General features: G+C 37.9%; 6 protein-coding genes and 1 long non-coding RNA gene across 9 annotated transcripts; 5 read left to right on the plus strand and 2 right to left on the minus strand.

Annotated features, from left to right (window-relative positions):
- Positions 1–326: 326 nt before the first annotated feature.
- Positions 327–1,221, minus strand: LOC149678385 (uncharacterized). The gene is made up of 3 exons (XM_089836361.1): positions 1,061–1,221; positions 606–998; positions 327–540 (listed from the first exon to the last, which is right to left on the minus strand). Exons 1-3 carry the CDS (start codon positions 1,097–1,099, stop codon positions 400–402), a joined length of 573 nt encoding a protein of 190 aa, XP_089692487.1. The 5' UTR covers positions 1,100–1,221; the 3' UTR covers positions 327–399.
- Positions 1,222–1,393: 172 nt separating this feature from the next.
- On the plus strand, positions 1,394–2,286 carry LOC149678386 (uncharacterized). Its single transcript, XM_089836359.1, has 3 exons — positions 1,394–1,524; positions 1,588–1,989; positions 2,057–2,286. The coding sequence occupies exons 1-3, from the start codon at positions 1,486–1,488 to the stop codon at positions 2,195–2,197; spliced, it is 582 nt and encodes a 193-aa protein (XP_089692485.1). The 5' UTR covers positions 1,394–1,485; the 3' UTR covers positions 2,198–2,286.
- Positions 2,287–2,772: 486 nt separating this feature from the next.
- On the minus strand, positions 2,773–3,870 carry LOC149678387 (uncharacterized). The gene is made up of 3 exons (XM_089836349.1): positions 3,685–3,870; positions 3,079–3,615; positions 2,773–3,013 (listed from the first exon to the last, which is right to left on the minus strand). The coding sequence occupies exons 1-3, from the start codon at positions 3,721–3,723 to the stop codon at positions 2,873–2,875; spliced, it is 717 nt and encodes a 238-aa protein (XP_089692475.1). The 5' UTR covers positions 3,724–3,870; the 3' UTR covers positions 2,773–2,872.
- A 102-nt stretch (positions 3,871–3,972) lies between these two features.
- LOC149678388 (uncharacterized) lies at positions 3,973–5,019 on the plus strand. Its single transcript, XM_089836350.1, has 3 exons — positions 3,973–4,134; positions 4,196–4,732; positions 4,797–5,019. Exons 1-3 carry the CDS (start codon positions 4,099–4,101, stop codon positions 4,935–4,937), a joined length of 714 nt encoding a protein of 237 aa, XP_089692476.1. The 5' UTR covers positions 3,973–4,098; the 3' UTR covers positions 4,938–5,019.
- Positions 5,020–5,062: 43 nt separating this feature from the next.
- Positions 5,063–8,390, plus strand: LOC149678389 (uncharacterized). Of its 3 annotated transcripts, none has more exons than XM_089836364.1 (7): positions 5,063–5,477; positions 5,562–5,659; positions 7,233–7,333; positions 7,533–7,606; positions 7,673–7,810; positions 8,062–8,139; positions 8,202–8,390. In XM_089836364.1, exons 2-7 carry the CDS (start codon positions 5,577–5,579, stop codon positions 8,298–8,300), a joined length of 573 nt encoding a protein of 190 aa, XP_089692490.1. In that variant the 5' UTR covers positions 5,063–5,477; positions 5,562–5,576; the 3' UTR covers positions 8,301–8,390. The 3 variants fall into 3 exon arrangements, with proteins under 3 accessions (XP_089692490.1, XP_089692491.1, XP_089692489.1); XM_089836365.1 differs by having other exon boundaries at positions 7,248–7,333; XM_089836363.1 differs by having other exon boundaries at positions 5,063–5,659.
- Positions 8,391–12,027: 3,637 nt separating this feature from the next.
- On the plus strand, positions 12,028–13,226 carry LOC149678390 (uncharacterized). Its single transcript, XR_016366260.1, has 4 exons — positions 12,028–12,098; positions 12,187–12,324; positions 12,856–12,933; positions 13,105–13,226. It is a non-coding gene; the product is annotated as an uncharacterized LOC149678390 (long non-coding RNA).
- Positions 13,227–13,809: 583 nt separating this feature from the next.
- Positions 13,810–15,602, plus strand: LOC149678391 (uncharacterized). The gene is made up of 2 exons (XM_089837131.1): positions 13,810–14,706; positions 15,336–15,602. Exons 1-2 carry the CDS (start codon positions 14,258–14,260, stop codon positions 15,547–15,549), a joined length of 663 nt encoding a protein of 220 aa, XP_089693257.1. The 5' UTR covers positions 13,810–14,257; the 3' UTR covers positions 15,550–15,602.
- Positions 15,603–16,948: the final 1,346 nt, after the last annotated feature.

Below are 16,948 nucleotides of genomic sequence, written 5' to 3' on the forward strand. Positions count from 1 at the left end.
AAAGGGTTAATGTAGGAAGAACGTTGCACATAAGAAATCCCCTATCTGTCCTGGACTACTTCGCAAATAGGATCTTGAGTCATAATTTTCGTAAGACATTTTGCCGTTCGGGTCACCGTTTTCAAAGCTTTATATCTCGGAAATAGATAAGCTTATAAAAATAATTCTTTTCGAGGTGCCAAAAAAATTTATTATAGAGTATTTCTATACGGTAGATCGGAGTTTTCATAGGTTGTGGTGGACTTATCAGAAACACCCTGAATTTTATTGGTTTCGTTATTTGAAAGCGTGTGGATTAAAATGTAAGTATAATACTGAATACCAAATGTTGGCCGAATACTTTATTTTAATAATTTTGAAATTACAAAAATAGGTTTAAGACGTTAACATAGAACCGTCCTACCACAAACTGGGAATGGCTTGAGTGTTCGAGCTCTTTCCGGTAATTTGGGCACTTGGAACCTTGAAGAGATATTCACGGAGGTTGACGATGGGTGTCACGGTACGAAGAGTGTGAGGAACCTTGTAGACGATGGGTTTCTAGAAAACGCAAAATTTGTAAAGACATTTGAATCGAAATACAAAATATAACTTCATGTCTTTACGTGTTGAATGATGGGCTTTGGGATATAAAATACAGGTTGGGGAAGACGGAAGAGGACTTCTTTTTCTTGGAAGATGGGCTTGGGTGCTTCCACAACTGGGGTTGGCAAGTTCAAGTGCAAGTCCTTGTTCTGAATGGAGTTTCCGGGAAGGCGAATATTGGCGTGGGGAACGTCAACGACTTCTTGGGCTCCCTTGGGCAAGTGGACGAGTGGGGCGCTAGCTGACAAGGCCGGAGAAGGATATTGCATGGTTTCTGATTCCCGTCGTTTGCTCCACACCATTCCCTCTTCTTGGGCCATTTCGACCTCTAGAGGAGAACGGATTTCCAAAGAACCAGAAGATTCAAGCCATTTCTTTTCAACGGCTAAGTCAGACGACTTTTGGGCAGCACACTAAGTGGAACGTACATTGAAAAACCTTTCTATGAAAACAATTTTGTGAATGAAATTCTTACCACCGCGACGACAGCCAAGGCAATGACAATTTTCAACATTTTGATGCTCGAATTGATTTGGGATATAAGATTTGTTTGAACAAACAAAAGATTTGTAGTGAATTGGAACACCTTACCACTCTATTTATACCAAATTTTTGAATATCATTCTTCAAGAGATAGTTAAAAATATCAGTCAAGTGTAGAAATATACTGAAATCAAATCTTCTCCCATTAAAAGATCTTTGACTGCGACTTGAAGATGATTTTCGCAACAACAATAGTATGAAATATATTTATTTTTAACACTTGAGATTAAGATTTGAATATTTTCGAGCCACAATAACGGTTCTTATGTTTGGTATAAATAAGAGCGCTGCTATGCCTCAATTCATCACAAATCTGTTCTCGCTTCAACGTTTCGAGCAAATCACCACTTAGTAATCATGATGAAATACGCTATTTTCTTAGCTTTGGTCGCTATGGTAAGAACTTTATTTTACTTTAAATTGACGCTACTAGAAAATCACTTCGTACGTTTTCACTAGTGCGTCGCTCAGAAGTCTTCTTCTACTATGAAACAAGTAGAATGGACTGAAAGTACCAAACCATTGGAAATCCGTTCTCCACTTCCGGTGGAAGTTGCTCACGAAAGTGAACCAAGCCTCCGTTCGGAAAGGATGGAATATCCCCCGGACGCTATGATATATCCTTCCCCCGCCTTGTCAGCCAGCGCCCCACTCGTCCACTTGCCCAAGGGAGCCCAAGAAGTCGTTGACGTTCCCCACGCCAATATCCGTCTCCCCGGAAACTCCATCCAGAACAAGGACTTGCACTTGAACTTGCCAACCCCAGTTGTGGAAGCACCCAAGCCCATCTTCCAAGAAAAAGAAGTCCTCTTCCGTCTTCCCCAACCTGTCTTTTATATCCCCAAGCCCATCGTTCAACACGTAAAGAACAACAGATTATTTTTATTATTTCGATTCAATTGACAGTTACAAATTTTCGTTTTACTAGAAACCCATCGTCTACACGGTTTCCCACACTCTTCGTACCTTGACTCCGGAAGTCAACCTCCGTGAATATCTCTTCAAGGTTCCCAGTGCTCAAATCACCGGAAAGAGCTCATACAGCCAGCCCATTCCAAGTAGCTTGTAGGATAATTGTACTAATTAATATCTGTGCTTAATATTAACCATAGAATGTTGAATGTGCCAATGGTAAATAAAGAATAAATGTGACACGAATTTTTTTCATACTTTATTTGCTATGATATAGATAATGCGGAACTATTTTTACAAGTTTCCATGCTGTAGGCCAATGAAATTTAAAGGGTTTGTGAGTTAGTACTTAACAAATAGGTGCTCACTAAAGGCCCTTTCGGACGATGGACATTTTCACTAGAGTAGATGGTTCAAAAAGTCAGCGATCAATTTAAAAAATTGGTGATTCAACTTGTCCAAGTTTTGAACACACGCCACAACTTTTTTACTCAACTTACTTTGACTCATCTAACTGTGGCCCACCCATGTTGGAATACAACAATTTCAATGAATGGTCAACTGCTCTCTTTAATTCAGATAATCCAACACTTGGTAAATTATGTAATACTTTTAAAATATAAATTAAAAAAATTTTAGTAAAGAACCAGCTGCCTAAGATTGTTGCCAGAGCTCACGTTTGCCGGCGACATCGTCCCTCGTGTTTGTGAAATATTTTTACGTAAGTATATATTTGTTGACAGAAAAACGTTTTATTTCAATCATTGTATATATTTACACATTTTAAGCCATTGTGAAATTAGGGTAAATTAATTATTTGAAGACAAATTTTCTACAAAAGTGTAGGAAGAGGTTGAACGTATCCACTCTTTCCGGTGATTTGGGCACTGGGTACCTTGAAGAGAAACTCACGAAGGTTGACTTTGGGTGTCAAGATGCGGGTAGTCATGGGAACTTTGTGAAGCACAGGTTTCTAGAAAACAGAAAATCCTAAAGTCAATTGAATCGAATTATTAAAGATCTTCTCATGTTCTTTACAAGTTGAATGGAGGGCTTGGGGACTTCGAAAATATCTTGGGGGAAACGAATCAAGACATCCTTGGGTTTGAGGATCGGATGTGGCCCTTCGATGTTTGGTGATGGCAAGTTCAAAAGAAGGTCTTTGTTCTCAAGTTTGTCACCGGGCATGACGATATTGTTGTGGGGAACATCAACGACATCCGGGGCTCCCTTGGGCAAGTTGATTAGTGGGGCAGCAGGCATCGCGGCAGGGGCAGGGAAGTCAATGACTTCAGGTGCGACAGCGGAAGTCACGACTGGTGCTCCTAATGGGGCAACTTCCAAGGGAAGAGCAGCGGGAGCCACGGCGAGGGGAGCAGCAATTTCAATGGGTCGTCCTAAGGGATCTAAAGCAGCGGAAGATCGGAGCCAATCTGGTGTTCCCAATGAGGTTGGAACCCATCCTTTTCCTCCTAGTGGGGCCACTTCAACAGGGAGGGGATCACGCATTTCAAAAGCAGGAGACGGATGCCATCCTGGGGTTCCCACGTAGTCGTGAGACTTTTGGGCAGCGCACTAAAACGTACAAGGCTATTAGAAGACATTTTCTTTCCTATTTTAAAAGGTTTTATTTTCAATTCTTACCAAAGCCACCAAAGTAAAAGTAACTACTGCTTGCAGCATTGTTGTTTGCGACTTCGTATTAGTTTTAATTAAAAAACTTGATTTGATGAACCTATTAAGACTCTGAGCCTTTTTATACCAAAAATTTTCGAGTGATGCTTTTAATAAGATAGTATTTAAACCGCAATTATAGTGAAAGAGGAAAATTCGAAAAACTGAATCTAATCTTCAATAACAGCACTTTCATTCGAGTTCACGATATTAGAGAAAAATATTTCTCAAATGATATATACTAGATATTTAAGAAAAGGGTTCAAATTTTATTTTCTTGGTCGATAAGATACTTAAACCGTTACGAAAATTTCATATAAAAAGGCCAGTATTTGACTGAATTCATCACAAATCAACAATTTGTTTCAAACAACCAATTTCATCATGAAGTTTGTTCTTTTCTTCGCTTTAGCCGCTGTGGTAAGATCAATATGTTGTCCTTTTACCTAGCTTGTTTGTATATCCATCATTATTCTTTTAGTGCGCTGCCCAAAAGTCTCATGACTTTGTTCGACCAGCTTCAACTTGGGAACATTGGTCTTCCCCTGCTTTGGCAGATTCAAGATGGGGTGCCCCATTGGCAGCTCCGAAACTTATCGAGACCTCTGCTCCCTTTGACATCCGTGCTCCTCTCCCCTTGGAATTGGATACCTTAAGACGATCCTTTGACATCCGTGCTCCAGCAGCCTTAGAAGTCTCTGCTCCTCTTCCCATGGAAGTAGCCCCATTAGGAGCATCAGTCATGACTACCAATGTCGCACCGGAAGTCATTGATTTCCCTGCCCCCGCCGCGATGCCTACTGCCCCACTAATCAACTTGCCCAAGGGAGCCCCGGATGTCGTTGATGTCCCCCACAACAATATCGTCATGCCCGGAGACAAGCTTGAGAACAAAGATCTTCTTTTGAACTTGCCATCACCAAACATCGAAGGACCACACCCAATCCTTAAACCCAAGGATGTCTTGATCCGTTTCCCCCAAGATATTTTCGAAATCCCCAAGCCCTCCATTCAACTTGTAAGTAACTTGGGAGGATCTTTATAATTTGATTCAGCTGACTTTATAAAATTTCGTTTTCTAGAAACCCGTGCTCCACAAAGTTCCCATGACTACCCGCATCTTGACCCCCAAAGTCAACCTTCGTGAAACTCTCTTCAAGGTTCCCAGCGCCCAAATCGCCGGAAAGAGTGGATACGTTCAACCCGTTGCTAGCGTATTCTAGAGATTGTTAACTTTGTTAATTTAACTTTTGTCTGTCACTTGACGTACAATAACGGAAATAAAAAATATTCTTGCAAAAATTATTTGTATTGGTTTTGTTTTTTATTGAACAGCGGATGAGCAAAGTATGGGGAATGATTATGCGGGCTCGCCCTAGTTAGGTTATATCGGTTTAAAGGTTATAGTGTAATTTATAAGCAGGAGGTGACGAAAATGGTGGTGGGGTCAATTCCTCTCCAGAGGACGCATTGCAATCGGTACCTTGGGGACAGTAGACTCCCTTAAATTGCCGACAAAGTATTTGTACTTAATTGATAGAACTTATGATTAAGGACATATCTCTTCAATGTTTACAGAATATTTTTTAAAAATCAACAAAAATATATTGGTACACAGCGGTAATAGAAGCTCTGTAATGTTATCAAAAAATGTAGGAAATTTTAGACCAAATAGGCCTACCATCAAAGTTTTTTTTAAAAAAACAGATCAATCAAATTTATAATATTTGAAGCGAGTAACTTTGGATAACTTCATTTTGGAGGTAAATGTCCCCACTAAAAAAGTTTCATTTAAATTCGCCGCTAGTTAGCAGTGGCGTCTGTTGAAAATGAAAATTATGACTTAGGTGTCAGCAAAAATTATGGGGATCAAGCATTCGTACAACTACCAAACGCCACTACCAACGTTTCCGGTGTCTGTGTTTTACGCCTTTTCTACATCTATGTAAGTTAAAATTTGTTTATGCGGAGTTTGAAAATTAAGGTTACCAAGGGATTGCTTCAATAAAATTCTACAAAACCAAATTTTCACCGTAAAATATTTAGGCAATAGACTAGTAGCACTAAATGTTATTTGTCCATAGACCTTAATACAGTCAAAGTTGGGAAACTGCCATTACTCTATTATATACTATAATTTTATTTTTTATGTTTTTATTTGTTTGTGTAAGTCGTTCGTTATCATCGTTTAGTAGCTAGTCCTTTTGAGTTTGAAGTTTTTAATATTATCTGTCTTTTATCTTTTGTGGTTCCGCTATCATTACACTAGACACTTTGAAACCGTTTTCAACTGTTTTAGAAACATCAACATATTATGAGAAAATTAAATTACTATCTTGAAAAAATGAGTTTCAAACTCTCTAATGTAAACGCGACCTTTCAAAATCGCTGAAATTTCTATGTACTAATGCTCAATAAAATTCTGTACCTGACGTTTTGAGATACAAAAGCATAGATAATAAAAACCGCGAAGTTTTAAAAAAGAGTACAGTACCTTAAATGGAGATTGGCAGATATTGGTCCAAACTTCGTCTACCGTATTCATTGTTTTAACACTGGTTTATACACCCCAAACTAAAACACACCACGCGGTCAAATAAGCGGATCGAGGAACGCAACCTAAATATGCGAATTTCGAGCACTGGCACAACTAAAACGCACGCACCACTAGTTTACAGTGACTCTCTGCTACTGTAAGCGAGAAAAGCTAACGCGTCCAATATTCTGGCGTGTCTAGTACAGGTTTGTTTTATATTATATATTATGAAAGCTTGAAAGTTTTATTACTGGTAGTTTTAAAAATCAATCATTTTCAACGTCAAATGCTAAACGGCAAAATGTTTTTAAATTTAGTTTGAAGGTACTCTTTTATACTATAAACTAAGTATAACGGTTTTTTACGTTTTGAAATTTTTACTTTTATGTCTAAGTACCAAACATAATATTTATATATTAATTCTTATAATTTTACTTATTAAAATTTCTTGTGTATGTCTTGTAAATCTCATGCCAGGCAATGATAATTAAAAATATTAAAACTTATTAAACGATATTATCCCTTTAACAGACACTCACTAATTTAAGTAAGATTACTTCGTAATAACTAAAAGGTTAATTGCTACCCTCAGACAGATAAAATTGTATGCTGTTTGTGGTGCGATATTATCAACGTAGAAGTGAAAGGAACTCTGTTAAGGCAGTAGCAAAGGTGTGAGACTGATATGGCTTGCGCAACTTGTTTAAAATCGATGAGAATGTAGCAGAGTACAAAACCCGTCAATGTGGCCTCTTTCCCGCTTTTCATAATGTATTCGTATAATTTAGGTTATTCCTGTAGGCTCATAAATGCTTGCTTATATCTAGTACAATTGAATGCATTCCCCATTCCCCAATAGATTCTCCCATTTGGTTTACGTACAGCCATCCCTGGTACAGCACAAACTTTCGAGGCTCAACATGTTCAGAAATCATCTTTTCGCTTTAATGTTCGCCTTCTATTTTATTTTTCCCATTAATAGTCAAACGTGCAACAGTTGCGAAATTGTTCCTGATGGTTTTCCTTGTTATACCGATGAAGAGATCAACGGTTGGCTTCAAGTTTATGTTGCAAACGGATGTAGTAAGTCAATTTATAATTCATACAATGTTACAAATCGCCAAAATGTGTTACAACGGTACATAAGTATTAAGTGGCATTTCAAGGAGAAAGTATTGTGCTACCAAGCTTGGTAAACCACGTGTCCAACTCTTTAAATACCGAATCTAAAACGCCAGTCCAAATTTATTTGGTTATAATTTTTTTACGACTTATTTTATAGGTTCAGAGGCTACTGATGATCAAATCACTCAATTTAACAATTGTATAAACAATATTCCGTACTTCTTCGAAAACGTAAGCGTGTTTAATTATATGCAGATGTAACTTTCGGAACCTCATGTATGTAATTTTGTTTTAAAGAACGTTAACCTAGCCTCGGCCAAGCTTCAATGTGGGGAACAGCTTATTGACAACTCAGGCCTTAGTAGCGACGCTACTCCTATGGATTTCCAGTCTTTGTTTTGCGAAACTCTTAATGGATCAAACGACGAAAATTCGGTAAGTACCTGGTCAATCGTGAACTACGGTATTTAGCACAGATAAACATAGGCCTTGTAATGTGAGGTAATAATGAGAGTGATTACATTAGACTTACTCGGCATCACTTGTAATACATATTTCAGTATACTCGTAATAGAGCTATTGTAATGAAGATATTTGAAAAAAATTTATTATCTTAACCAACAGATAATTTGTTTTTGCCACCTAAAAAGGGGCTTGATTATAAATTTGAAGACATATTCTTTCAGATTAAAATAGTGTCATGTATTCTGTATGAATATGCGAGGAAATTTTCTCTGGAAAAGCAAAATTTCCAAGATTTTCAAGTAAATAAATAATAATAATTTTCAACAGTATTCCGATTTTTAACATGATTTTCTATTCTTAGTGCACTAATAACTCAACAGCTGGAAGTACCTCTATGAAACAATCTTTGCCAGATACTGGATCTCAAATTATTACTCAAACAATTACACAGGGAAAATAAATTAAAGTTAACATATTACTACTGTATGGTGGGGTTGTTTAATTGTCTGTTTATGGTTTTGGGTATACATTAAAATACAATATACATAAATTTTCTTTGTGTTTCTGTTAATTTTTGAAATACCACATAACAGAAGTCCCCTATGTTCTTTCCCACCTAGCATATCCATTGAAAGTGGCTCTCAATTAGGACTGATATTTATTCCTCCACCTTTTAATTGAATAAATTCCTGATCAAATTAAAATTAAGTGTGTTATCTTTTTTAAAAGTGAACGAAAATTCTGAAGACAAAATAATTTTTTTTTGACAATGTTTGCTGACTTGAAAATATCAGAAGGACTCTTCGATATCGTTCCGATCGTTGACATACTTCAATACTCGCTTATATATGTCAAAGATATCATATGATTAAATACGAGCGACCTATAACTCCCGTGACATACAACGCTAGGTAATGAAATATAGGTTATTAAGAATAATGTAGCGCGCTTAGCAGAATTGACAGTCTCTAACCCAATATTTACGAGTCTAGCTTTGAATATGCTGATTCAGTATAAACACCCTTATCAATATCATATATTGAAATTGGTAAATGGATCACGGTGTGGCCTTATTCTGACACCTATTTGATAATGTGCAACGCTTATACATTCAATGTAGGTTATTTATCATGCAAAAACCGCTCGTTTAGACCCGTAGTTATTAAACCATATTTTCGATTCCAATAACGTTTATTTCTCTATATTAAATATGTTCTTAAAGTATTTATTCTTTGGCGTCTTTCTAGTTTTTCAGGTTAAAGGTCAAACTTGCAAGAGTTGCGAATCCGTTACTTCAGGTTTCCCGTGCTATACCGATGACGATATTTTCAACTGGGTTCAAGCAGTTCGTGAAAATGGTTGTAGTATGTACCAATTATTTAAAAATTAAATCTTTTGAGTTGTGATCAAAATATTACCGCAACATTTTAGGTTATAATTCCACGGATGACCAAATAAGACAATTTTACGATTGTGTCATGAATATTGCTCCGGACTATATTACAAACGTGAGACAATATTAAGTTTAGAGTCTTATACCAGGAATTAATTGATAGGAATGAAAATGTTTCATATGAAGAAATGCAAAACGAGTAGAGCCTAGTCCCTTCGATCCTTCTTATTTGTCCCTCTCTCCAACTTGTTCGTCTTTAGCCTGTCTTTTTGACTTTCCAAAAAAGACCTAATAATGGACACTTAATGAGGATTACGCTTATGTTATTAGTAATAGATAATTGATATGTTTTCTTCATACATTGTTATAAAGGTTGTTGAAAATGTAATGAAACCTGATCTTCAATGCGGTGAAAGACTTGCAAGTAACACGGGCCTGACCGACGATTCCAGTCTCTTGGATGGCCTTGCTGCATTTTGTAGAAATCCACCAGGACGTGAAGACACAACCTCCGTGAGATACTTCAAATTAATTATACTTCAAGTTTTGATGTTAATATCCAGATCTTTTTAGTTCAAACTATTGTCATGTTCATTGTATGAATACGCCAGGAAATTTTCTGCAATGGGAAAACAAGACTACAATAACATACAAGTAATTGCAAAAGTTATAGTTTCGGAGCGTTAAACCATTTTGTTTATTATTGTTTGACCTTCAGTGCCCTGCTAATAACCCATCTTTTGGAAATGTTAACGCTGGTCAATCTGCATGAGGTCTGGCATCATAAACAATCACTCTGGAGTGGTAAACTATGTATCATGAATGACAGAATGTACAGTAAAATTGCAAACTTAATAAATTACAAGAAAAATATAAACAAGTACTTTTTCATCTTCGAGGAATTATACCATTCATATATAATCATTTCCTAATCCAAAATGATATCTCGGAGCACAGATACATTAAACATTTGCGACTCAAAATGACTCGTGGTACCAGTTCTATTCAGTTCCAACCACAGTTAAAGCAAGGCCTTGTAAATAACCACTGATAAATCATAGAAGCACTTAAATCACTTTAATCAAATAATTCCATATCTCCAAAACAGTAGCCCGACGGAGAGATTCATTAAACATTTTCGACTCAAACTGACCCAGTTTTATCATAAGTTTATAAGATTATGTTCCATAAGTATGACACTACCTATACTTCTTTATACTAGTTCGAGAACGACGCGAGCATTGACTACACTCGGTTAATTTTGCAGTCCATCATCCTATTTAGTCTCTACTAAGCCTTTGACAGCGTCTCAGCAGAAGTCTCTTTACTAGAATCTACGATGTTTCACCTAAGTCACTTCATGACAAGCTCTCAGTAACCAGTGACAAACTTAAAGACAATGGCGACCAGAAATATAATTAAACCTTTATCAAATAACGCCAGCGCGTTTCACTAAAACTTAATACACTGGTTCCCTATATTGTTACGGACTTTATGACTATTGTAATTCGGTTTGAGTCCATATTTTAAAATGGCGGCCCCAAATTAAGTAAAAATGTCACAACGGGCTGACGATTAATTAAAAAAATATTATTTCCGAACCATCTTAAAGCTTTGACTTTTTAGTTTTGCGCTCTTTAAAGCTGGAAAACTATTGTTAGGACTTCTTGTGGCTGCCTATCCCCCTTTCTTCCCCTGTTTTTGATATGACCTGTGTCAGCGTAAAACTGTAATATGGCCGGGGCCATTTTGTTTTAGCCCAAAACGGGTCAAAATGAACTGTTTATTACTAAAACCTTCTACCTACACCATTCACGTTTGTTATCGAGTCAATATATCATATAGTATTTAGGTTAGGAGAACTGACAAGACATATAGCGCTGTGAGTGTTTTCAATTCAGTTTAGACCTGGTTCGATAAACCACCTACACAAGTATGCAATCTTGTTTGTTATTGCCGAATACCTATATAAAATATTCTAAAGCAAATTCATTTATGCCATTCTACTCTGCAGCGAAGGTAGATGATCAACATGCTTGAAAAATTAAAATTAGTTTTCAGTTTGTTGTTTCTTGCTCCGAAAGTTTATGCTCAAAGCGAGAACAGTTGCGGAGATGTTCCACCAGGATTCCCCAGTTATACCGAGGAAGATATCAACGGTTACATTCGCGTTTTTAATGAATATGGTTGTAGTAAGTCTGAAAATTATAATTTTTACCAAAAGTTGACTAAATCAAAGTTTCCAAATTACCACGTCACGGTGTTAGATTCCCTAAATAGACCATCTCATCTCGAGTGCTTATTAAACTCCTTCAGCCTAAAGCAAGGCTGAATACATTCTCAGTACAGTAAATGGTATTTGAAACACTAAATCGATTTTTCAGTGCTGCCGCGTAGCGCCATTATATTTGTATGAGAACTAGCTTCTATTTTTAAGACATAGAGGGCGTACTTTACGATACCGTACCGTACGATCCCACCTAAACGCCGAGGATGCTGGGAGGGGGTGCCATAGGTGGGAGCACAGAGGCAACGCTATGGGTAAAGGGGGTTCACACTCCATCCCTCTCTCCTTCAAGGTTATATTTGGGGCATCATAGTAATTTGCGCTTGTGTAGCGGTGGGGGGCTTCCACTTCTTCCCCTTTTTATCTTTGTAGGCGGAGATACGCTCTTTGACTTATTCCCTTTTGCTTATAATTAAGATTGCCCCATGCTTCCTTTTCCCTTATACTTGCTACATTATGCAACATGAACCATTTAAAAATAACTTTAATCTTGAATCTTAGGCCCAGACGCAACTGATGATCAGATAAGAAAGGTTTACGATTGTTTCGTAGAAAATGTTCCGGTTTATCTGACAAATGTAAGAAATCTTATATTCGAGAAAGTGGTTTTGGTTTGTTTGAATGCATGTTCAATTAACCAAATTGATTACTGTTTTTGGTATCAAGAATGATATGGTGATTAAGGCTCCTCTTCAATGTGGTGAGAAGCTCGTCGATAACTCTGACCTAACGAATGATCCCACTTTATACAACAGTCTGTATTTGTTTTGTAAAAGTCCACCTGGACCCAACAACAGTACTTTTGTGAGTATCTCGTTTAAAGTTAAAGATTTCAATAAAAGCAAGAATGAAAACGTATTTTTAAAGAAGCAGAACGAAATAGTAGGTCATTTAGTTTAAAAAAAGGGGCTAGGAAACTATTACTATCATGTTTGGAGCGTGTCAATTCAGGGCCGTTGAGAGATGGGTTAATTCGATCAGTTTTCCCGGGGTCCGTACCTTCTTAGGGGGCCCGGGCCACAAGTAGGGCCAGCAAACTCTCTCGAAGGCCCTGCTTGTGACAATCATCCTCCACGGGACTTGGGGTAGGAAAAGGCGACTGAGATAAACAGATATTTTTCGACTGTCAGTCAGTAACATGATGAAAATGAAGATTTTTCAGAATGCTTTAAATACAGTGAGCTGTAATTTATTTAAAATGGATGCTCCCCCTGTAAATGAAATAAATTTTAACTCGTAGTGGTCCCATGAGTAGATAAAAATAGAGACGAGAGATGGTGTTGTTGGGTACAGTGTAACTCACCAATCCAAAATAAAAATATTTTTGTTTTCCAGTATAAACTTATCTCATGCGACTTATATACCTATGCCAGATTTTTTTCATTGGAAAAACAGAACTACCAAGATTTCAAAGTAAATGCTAAACTTTACTGCAATGGCTGCGTTCAGTAAAGCTCTTGCGAAAATTAACCGAGAAGCCCTACAGCGAGAAACCGGTCTCAACGGGTATTAAGTTTAGGGTTACTGAACGCAGCATACAATGAACAGTAGGCGTTGCTGCTTATTTTATGATCTGATTTATAGTGTCCTAATATCCAGCCGTCTGGTGGAACTGACTCTGACGGCGGAGCAACAGAATCTCAAGTTATTTCGCAAACCATATCTTGAAATAGATACAAATATTCTGCCTAGATTGTATTTAAAAATATTGATAAACTGAGCATAATTCAATGTATAATTCAAAATAAAATTATGTTAAAATTAAGGGAATCACGACGTTAATTTTTAACCGATTAGAGATACAATATCTTCATGAGTAAGAAGAAAATATTTAGTCGTCAATAAAGTTTTTCAACAAGGTTGCCAGTTTCCTAAAATTTTACGAGAATCTATGACGTTCCACCTATATCATTTCATGACAAGCTCTCAGTATCCAGTGACAAACTTATGGAAAATTACGTATGGTCTTATGGTAGTACTTGATGTGTTAGTTACGAGACTAATGCACAGATGGCGCTAGCTCTCTATCGCCTCAGTTTTTATCAAGTATGAAAGCAAGGAGTAATATAAATTAAAGACTGTGTAGTGTGTAGTAATATTGTTTTTTGATCTAGCTGCAGTGTATATGCGCTTTTAAGGAAAACTTAACTATCACTCCTATACAATAACTCCATGGAAAATTCCAAAGGAAATCAGTACTTGCTCTAAATATTGTGCACTATATGGGCTAGAGAAATTCCCTCCCCCATTTCTTAAATTTACCGCGATTCAGGGTTGCCACTAATTTAGAAAGCATCCCAAGATTGGAACTGAATGATCTGAATCGAACTGAAATACAAGCTTTCAGTCCGTTGTAGACAACGGTTCAATTGCACTGACAAATGACTGGCAACACTTGTCTGCAAAATTATCAATATGGAGATAGTGATCCAGATTTAGTATTGTTGTAAAAAAGCATGTTAAAGCTAATGACACAAGTTTTATTGAGTTTTAAATTTTTTAAGGCCATGTCACATGACATCTTTTTATTTTGTATAAAAACCAATTGAAAAATTATTATATATTTTTATTCATTTCATTTGTAAATTGATTGCTTGAGGTGTAACTTCGAATTACATGCCAATTATAGTTGGCATTTTACTGTCGTAATTGTAATCTGCATTTTAAAATTTTAAAAACTATTATCCAATTTATTTAAAGTTTAGTTAAATTTATTCGTGTCTTGCAAGTGTTCATAATGGACAAATATTTAAACGAGAATGTGTTCAGGGCCTCGATGAAAGGTGACGCGAAGACTGTGAAAAAATTACTTCGAAAGGGTGCTAAACCTAACGTGGTGGATATACATGGATGGACTCCATTGCTATGGGCGAGCAAGAAAGGTAGCGCTGAAACTGTCGAGGCTTTGTTGGATAACGGTGCCTTCGCGACTGTATTCTACGAAGAAGATGGTGCTCAAGACAAAGTGACTCCTTTACACGTCGCCGCCAGAAACGGTCACCTTGAGGTAGTTAAATTACTCTGCGATAGGACAGGCGAGGTCAATTATAAAGACGATGAAGGCAGAACAGCCCTGCATTACGCAGTTCTCTCGGGCAACCTGAACATAATTCATTTGTTGTTCGGCGAAGGAATCGATCCCAAAATCACGGATAACCATGGTAAAACACCATTGGACTTGGCCAGGTATGTATTCGTACTTTGGTAATACCTAGTAGGACGATTGAGAAAAAGAAATCAGAGAGAAATTTGTTTACAACTTACGGCCGAGGCTTAGCTCTGCTGCTGTTATTCATGCTTGGTTAGTGTATGCTTGACTCTGGCTCCTCGGTTGTGCCCTCTGGTAGATGCACGCATGCGCGTGAGATACAGAGACAACTGTGCCGTTCAAGTTACCTTCCCCCTTCACTCATTCACTCGCCTCTCTAATTCATCCACGATTTTAAAGAAACAGGTTGTACGCTCGGGTAGATGCACGCATGTGCGTCGGATACAGAGACAACTGTGCCGTTCAAGTTACCTTCCCCCTTCCCTTTTTTCACTCGGCTCTCTCTAATTCAACCACGATTTTAAAGAAACCGGTTGTGCGTTCGGGTAGATGTACGCATGCGCGTGAGATACTGAGACGACTGTGTCGTTCAAGTTACTTGGTTAAAGAGCACATTTGAACGACGATAGTGCAGTTTTCTCTTAATTTCTTTTTTGGTTCTTGAATGTTGGCCTACAATACCATTTTTACCACATCATTGTATTGGTATTTTTAGGTCTTGCATGTCTTCTTGACCAGACTGTTAATCATTAATTATTGTCCATAGGGAATGGGGAGAGCGAGACATAGTGGCATTATTGTGGGAGAAATGTGACTACAATCCTCTCGACGACCTGAGTCATTTGGCCGCAAAAGTCGAAAAGTCCGAGAAGGATCTGAAGAATTTATCCCATCACATGGACCGAAAGAAGGAAGCATATGAGGTTGAAATAAAACACCTAGATGAGCTTATCGCTATATTAGAGAAAGAGGAACACTAAATTTTACTTATCAATTTTATAATAATTGAATATGAATAAATTTTTAATATCAGATAATTGCAAATGAACTTTAAATTATTGATCATGGTCAAGAGAAGTATGAATAGGTTGGCCTGACTCTCGTGAGTTTAATTTTTCGTTAGGGTCTCCCGATATCTCCAACTTATGTTTTTTACCAGAATCGCCCAGTACTTTTCCACTTCAACGTTAACTTGCTGTTACCAGCGGCGTCGCTCGCGTGTAATAAGAACTTCCATCAAAATGATATAAAGAATGGGTACATTTTACTGATGACATATTTTTGTAGCACACTAGGAGCGAAGGCACTTGGCGTTGCCCGTCAGCCCCTAGGGATGCATTTTTTATTACTTTTCACGCGGACATTATTCCATAAAGGGGGATTTTAAATTTCTGACCGCCATTTGAAAGGATGACAACAAATCGAACCCAATAGACCTTTCAGCCCGTCTATAGGTTATATATATATTGTTGATGAGGAGGGTACGCGCCCTAGCACCGATGCCAAAGGCATATTGTGCATCCTCGTAATCAGGCCTTGAATAGGCCTGTAGCTGCAGCGTAGCGAAGAATTCGCTCCACCGTGAGAGAGGAGACCCTCGAGGGTTCCAGGGTGTGTGAATCAAAATATTCTAATCTAAGCGAGGCGAAGTAGTCGCACTCGCAAAGTACGTGGGCGGATGTTTCTTCCATCTCCTGACACGACCTACAGAGAGGGTCGTCGGCAAAACCCATCAGATGGAGGTGCCTATTAAGCCGGCAATGCCCGGTCAAAAGACCGGTGGCCAGCCTAATATCCCATCTGCCGAGCGAAATTAGGTCCCTAGCACGAGACCTGCAGGGACCATTGACAAACAACTTTGTCTGTCTCTGGCCCTCCATGCTGTGCCAGAGCTGATTTTGTATGACAGTCAACCTGTCATGCAGACACCGTTTGACGTGCCTGTAGGGGATGGGGACGGCCGGCTCCGGCCCCAAGAGCTTGGCCTCCGCACCCCTTCTATAGGTTAAAGGAAACCAGTGTAAAAAATATTTGTGGAATCGGTTGAAACGCGCGGACTTTGTTGCAAAGAGAAATGTTTTTACATTTCTTGGCGCCATTTATTAAGATGGCGGCGGATTGGGAAAATCTTTCTTAGTACGCGCCTACTACTTATGAGTAACGTTTCTGCAGATTTTCAGCCTTCTAGGGCCATTGGTTTGAGCTGGGCCTTGATTATCAGTCAGTCAGATTTAGATATAGATTTAGATGGTTATTTTATTTCTCGATAAATAAAAGGCGAAAAGTAAACAAGTTTTTTATCGTTTTGTTTTGAGCCATCATGCTATTGTATAGACATTTTTCGATGAGAAACTAAATCCTCAAGGTAGGTCTAATTGA

This window comes from Phalangium opilio, unplaced genomic scaffold, assembly GCF_054372755.1.
Source record: "Phalangium opilio isolate 3A_F unplaced genomic scaffold, DU_Popi_V2 ptg000042l_1, whole genome shotgun sequence".
NCBI lineage: Eukaryota > Metazoa > Arthropoda > Arachnida > Opiliones > Phalangiidae > Phalangium > Phalangium opilio.